We start from the raw sequence: 6674 nt of genomic DNA on the forward strand, positions 1-6674 counted from the left end.
AAGGCAGTTATTTTATGATACATTTAATAGTTGTTTTTTCAACAAAGAATTTCATACATATATAATACTACTTCATGACAGTATTAATGAAGTCATCAGCAGGGCATTTGCCGCTCTTAATATACCAGCTGTTTTAGAGCCAAATGGTAATTACCCGCCGCGACGGACGGAATGACCCTGGTGGCTTGGGCACGGGCGCTGGTCTGGGATGCGACTTGCGTTGACACTCTGGCTCCTTCCCATGTCCATGCTACGTCATTTGGTGCTGGGGCTGCTGTTTCGATTGCCGAAGACAGCAAGCGTCGCAAATATGTCCGTCTCAATGAATCTTACATCTTTGTGCTGTTTGGTGTCGAGACACTTGGCCCATGGGGCCCAGTTGGAGAATGTACAAAGTACTATCTTCTCGCCTCAATACTCTATTTCTCGGCTACTGGCAACCCAAGCGCCGGCAGCTATTTCGGTCAACTTTGACAATTAGGCTGATAACAAGGAGTGTCTAAGCCTCGAAAAGAAGAGATAGAATAAGAAACATTGTTCTCTGTATCAAAATGAAATTCATTCACAAACTGGAAAGAATAGACCAACAGAAATGGAGGTGAGTAATGCTTGATGCGAGACATAAACGGAAAATGGAGCCAGGCAGTGACATAATGGTATTGTAGAGAAATTCGGGAGGCAGTTTACCAGATGGGAGAATGAAATAAAGTTAACAGCGGTTCCCAGCTGGAGGAGCCATGCCAGACAGGAATCAATGGAAAACCTCTGCCAAGAGGTGCATTGAAATTAGAGATATTTTGGTTAAAGAATAATTGTATGTACATAGTTTAGGAAGAAACGGGCTTATTATTAACATCGAGTTGCAGAAAATAGCCCGTTGAATATGTCAACATTTTAGGTACCCTTTTCGGCACCTAGGCAGTTGTCTATAACACTATTCACACAGTCAAAATCTTTCTTTCTTCATCTATAAAACATACTATGACACAAAAATCTGGTAAAACAATTCAACCACAATGGTTAATAGTGGATGTTCTTTTATGTTCAAATTGATATGCCAACATGCAACAATAGAATAAAGTCAGAGGTGTGCATTGGTTTTCTGGCAAGGTAGGTACTCTAGATTTAACTAGTCTTAGTTGCGCTTAACTCTGACAGTACTATGTTTTGAGGTGTAAACTGGTTGTATATCAAATATGCAATCTGGAGACTGCCTACTGTAGGTATTTAGGAGCTATCAGAAGGAAAAATTTTTATGAGTGGGTGATCAATAGCTTGGTAATAAATTAGAGAATCAAATTAAACTAAATCAACTTTAACAGGAGTGCTATATTTATTTAGGTTCTTAACGAGGTAGGCACTGCCTAATTTCCTATATGATATGCACGTCCCTGAATAAAGTGGAGTGTTTGACAATAAATAATCTTGTAAGTCGTCATTAATTCTATAGAATTAGTTTTTGAAACTCAGATACTGACTTACATCAATTGTATTTTCTTTGATTAACAAGAGTGTTACACATTTACATAAAACACTTTTTATGGATTAAAACAAGAGTAATTGTAAGTATGTTTTTATGTATTCGATTTTTACATAATTTCCGGAGGGACAGTGCTCTGAAAACAAGATCTTGAAAGGTCTTGAAATGTCAGGTTTACTAAAATAAAACTTCTTAAAATAAATTGAATGTAAAAATACATGTTCTTAAAAACAGACATATATTCAATCTATTCTTTTTTGTTTAATCTAATCAGTATTCCAACATTAAGCATTAAGCTTAAAAAATGTTTATGCCTCATTCTCAGTTTATGAAAATACTTGTATAGGTAATAATAATATTAACTCAGCTCAAGAATCAGCTTTACATATAATTGAATATCATCACAATGACACTAACAGAATCCCTGAATATGAATTTTTTATTTATTTTATGGAAAAGGAGGACAAATGAGTGTACAGGTTACTTGGTATTAAGTGATCACCGCCACCCACATTATGGAGGTGTAGGAGTGTTACCGGTGTTCAAGGAAGGTGTGCACAGTTTTTTTTAAGGAACCCATGGCATATCGTCCTGGACAAACCACACAAGGAAGCTCACAGCTTTTTCTATGTGGAAGAAAATTCCTTGAAAACCACACTGTGGAGGAACTTTCCTGTAGTCATCAAACCTTTTATAAATCCTCTCTTAATCTTGATATTCCTGACCTGACCCCTTTTACAATAATATTTACACTTAGGTCATCATCTCCCAAAACTTACTTCTGCATTTTCATTTTCGGCAGTCAATCTACTTTTGTCAATCCTCTCCACATAACTTAAATAATGTGAGAATATTGACAGGGTGTTTAATGTTTATCTAATATATAAAATTCTCGTGTCATGGTGTTAAACTTTGAACTCCTCCGAAACGGCTTGACCGATTCTTATGAAATTTTGAGTGCATATTGGGTAGGTCTGAGAATCGGACAACATCTATTTTTCATCCCCCTAAATGTTAAGGGTGGTCCACACGAATTTTTTTTTGATTATGAGTCAGCATTAAAAAATACATACAACTTCAAATTTTCACCCATCTACGGATCAACAGTTACTTTTGTATCGCGATTTTAATATCGGCAATACAATGTTTGCTGGGTGAGCTAGCATATATATTTTTCTCAAAAGTAATACAGGAAAAGCTTTTCCAGACAGTCCTTAATAAAGCTTCATATTTAATAAACAATACATTGAAATTATTAATTTTAAGCTTAATTTTAAACAACTTTATACTGAGTATTTTTAACTAACTTAGGCTAAATATTTGTAATAGAATAAAATTTATTGTTTTTACATTATTTTATTGATTTTACAGATCTATACTAATATTATAAAGCTGCAGTGTTTGTTTGTTTGAACGCACTAACCTCTCGTACTACTGGTCCGATTTGAATGATTCATTCAGTGTTGGGTAGTCCATTTATCGAGGAAGGCTATAGGCTATGGCTATATGTTTTTATTTTTTTCAAAATTAGGGATCCGTAATAAAATTGCTAATTTGTAACACAAGGTGTAAAATCGAAAACCTATTTTTGCGTGCGCTGCAAAAACTATTGACAATAGAACAAAATGATGTACAGGCTATAATATAGGCAATATTTTATTACTTATAAAACTATCACGTGAATTATACTTCATATGGCAAAACAATGTTTGCCGGGTCAGCTAGTAGTTAAATAAATAAAATTCATGCTCCCTTGACAATCTTGTCTTGCTTGTTTGCTTATTGTTGTTACTAACAGTTGCAGGCAAAATTATCTTTGTTTTATTATTATAAACAAACAATGAAAACATGTTTGATAAATGAAATATGTAGGTATTGTTATTCTTAAAATATTGAGTACTTATTTGAATTATACAATTTGACAGCTTTCACGTAATATTGCAAATTTTATATATTAAAGAAGAAAAACTTACCTCTTTAACAGTTTCTCTTTTCTTCCGGACATCTGCATCTGAATTGGAATCCACTGGAATTATGTATTTATGACTACTGTCTACAGACTTGGGGCCTGAAGGCGAAGCGTCTTTATTAATGTTGTGGTTTAAAGAAGGCTCCTCGATGGCGTCAACAGGGGGTTTACTTGGACCTCGAGAGGAAGAACCTGAAGGAGCTACTTCAAATTGGGGCCTTTCCAATACTTTCATCCCCATATCTTCATCAATTTTTGCTTGTAATCTGTTTCTATCTTCAACAATATGTGGATCGTCACCCTCCTCACCATGACGTACAATTCCCACCACAGGAAAATTACTCAAGTCATTATGTGCTAACGGAGGGGGCATTAAAAGCTCTGGCCCCACTTTTTGTATACGTTTGTAGACACTGTAAACGCTATCGTTAACACTTGATGAACTTTTGAACTCAGGTAAATAAAATGATGCACCTAACCATACGATTCCGAATGTGAGCAGAACAGAAATAATGAGATATTTCTCTCGCAATCGAAATGAACGACGTGATATGGTAGGCACAGGAACTCCATTAACAAATCGTTGGTAGGTTGGTAAAATTCCCGTCATATTTACAAAATAATTACGATGTCAACTTTTTTTAACTATTACAAACAGTACCCGAAGACGATCCGTCATCAATGATCGCCATTAAAGAACTGCCAAATTCTGAGTGAAAACAGAAAATTGTCAGTGTCACTATATTTTTTTTATCAAATTGTTTTACGGCCTTGGGCTCAACTGTCACTATTTCAACGACAATGATGCCACGTGCGGTCAAGGAATTCGATTACTGCTTCAGATATCATAAGATTTATGTTCGTTTAGCACTTCCACACAAACGACATATTAGCGTTGCAAACAAAATTAGCCCTTAGTGTTAGCGTTACCAACATATACGAGGGCGGCACTGAAAATTTCGGGAATCAAGGAAGTGACACAACATTACTATTTAAAAATGTATTTATTGCTTTTCGAAGTATTCTTTGCGAACTTTGACACATTTTTCCATACGATGGATCACGGAACCAATCATTGAAGCAACCATTCCATTCGGAAGTTGGGGTTTCCAAAATGGCCGTTTTGTAGGCGTCCACAGCTTCTTCAGGTGATGAAAATCTCTGACCACGCAATTTATTCTTTATTTTAGGGAATGTATAGAAATCATTAGGGCTTAGGTCGGGGCTGTACGGCGGATGGTCTAATAATTCTATGTTTCTTGCTCTAAAAACTCTTTTGTTCTTTGCGCGGTGTGAGAACTCGCATTGTCGTAATGTAGGATGATGCAGCGGTTGCAGTTCTCTTTACGGAGTTCAGAAACGACCTGTGGTAAACAAATGCTAGCATACCATTCTGCATTAACCGTTCTTTGTCCCTCAAGAGGAATAGTTGCAACATGGCCGGTTTTGGAGACAAACGTGGCCACCATTTTTTTTGCAACACTCCGTGAACGAACAATTTTTGTTGGCTTTAACTCATTTTCGAACACCCAAACTCGTGACTGGTTTTTTGTTTCGGGTTCGTACGCGTATATCCAGGATTCGTCACCTGATACGATGTTGTATACAGCATTTGAGGATCCTGCGTGGAATCTTTCGAGAGTTCTGACGCACAAAGTAACGCGAGCAGGTTTTGCTCTTCACAGAGCAAATGCGGTATCCATCGAGAAAACAACTTTTTTACACCTAATTGTTCATGCAAGATTATTTGTATTTGACTCATGCCAATGTCTAAAGTTGCCTGAATTTCGCGGTATGTCACATGTCGATCTTCGACAATCAGCTTACGCACAGAATCAACATTTTCTTTGGTGACTGCAGTTTTTGGACGACCTTGACGGGGATCATCACTGAGCTTGACACGTCCACGTTGAAATTCAGCAAACCAGAAATAAATTGTGGTTTTGGATGGGGCTTTATCACCAAATGCAGAAATCATCCGGTCAACACACTGTTTTTGTGTTAAACCACTTCGAAAGTCATAATAAATCATCGCTCTAGAATTTTCTCGAGTCAATTCCTTTTTCTCAACGACTAAACAAGTTTGACAAGAACTTGTGAGAAGACCGAAAATCTTTTTTTAAATAAATAAATGGTATTCGATATTTAAAACTAAGGAGTTTTCAATTAAAAAGATTTTAATAAGACAGGAACAATGGAAATATTCCATTCCCGATACTTTTAGTGCAGCCTATGTATATAATTTTAATGCATTTATAATTCTATATTTGGTTGATTTTATTTAATTTGCATGATTTATTAAATAATCAATCTTATTGATAAATTGTATAAATATATTAAAATGTAAAATAGAGACAGTCAACTGACAACACCAAGGTGACGTTGTCAATTGTCCACGAAATACGAATACTGGCATTCAAGTTGTAGCACCGGTAAGTACGGGCTGGTCGGTTAAAATGTTTTAAATTATATTATTACCATAATATGTTACTAAATATAATCATTAAAATACGAACTTTAATAATTATAATGTTTGATCTAAAAACAGTGAACAGTGCTAATATTAGTATTATCAAGAAGTCATCAGCAATTTAGGCTTGAGGCGGTACGCGATCAAATTATTTAACTATACCTGCCTATGATGAGCAATTAGTGTAAAGCAAACAAATATTAAAAATTTATTTGTTTTCCTTTGTTTATGCTCTCTATCAACCTATACGAGTAATATGTTTTATACGGAATATATCTATTTGGATATTGTAGTAAAGCTCAAGATATTATTTATTCAACAAAAGAAATGTAGTAGAGTTTTGGAAAATTTTGTACCCTATTTTATAAAACTTTAATAATTGTTATCTTTGACATAAAAGTCATATCTTTGAAGCATGTAGGTATATTTCTGTCAATGCGTATAATTTTACGTGTTTTAATAGATTGCTTAAAATTATTAGGATGGTATGAGTGATTGTTTAAGAAAACTATTGAAACAAGCTATAAGACCATGCAAAATAAACCATCTTGTAAACGTGTGCCGTACGGCATTTCCGATTTTGGTGTATCTGAAAAATGTGATGACATTTTGCACTTCCCGATTTAGAAAGGTGAAAGTACTCTATCCTAGATAAGTAGGTAATAACAAAACAATAATGTAGAAATGTTAATAATTTAAAATAACACATAAATAGATGTCATAAGTTTCAGTCTTCATGGACCCCGCCCCCACAT

At 35.1% G+C, this 6674-nt stretch overlaps 1 protein-coding gene across 2 annotated transcripts in view; it reads right to left on the minus strand.

The window, feature by feature from the left end:
• Positions 1 to 4131, minus strand: part of LOC126968698 (mannosyl-oligosaccharide alpha-1,2-mannosidase IA-like) — a 139551-nt gene extending 135420 nt beyond the window's left edge. For both annotated transcript variants that reach the window (XM_050813770.1, XM_050813780.1), the window contains exon 1: positions 3454 to 4131. In XM_050813770.1, the coding sequence (XP_050669727.1) occupies positions 3454 to 4059 (606 nt within the window). In that variant the 5' untranslated portion in view covers positions 4060 to 4131. The remainder of the gene's footprint in view (positions 1 to 3453) is intronic.
• Between the last annotated feature and the right edge of the window lie 2543 nt (positions 4132 to 6674).

Source organism: Leptidea sinapis, chromosome 1 (assembly GCF_905404315.1).
Source record: "Leptidea sinapis chromosome 1, ilLepSina1.1, whole genome shotgun sequence".
NCBI lineage: Eukaryota > Metazoa > Arthropoda > Insecta > Lepidoptera > Pieridae > Leptidea > Leptidea sinapis.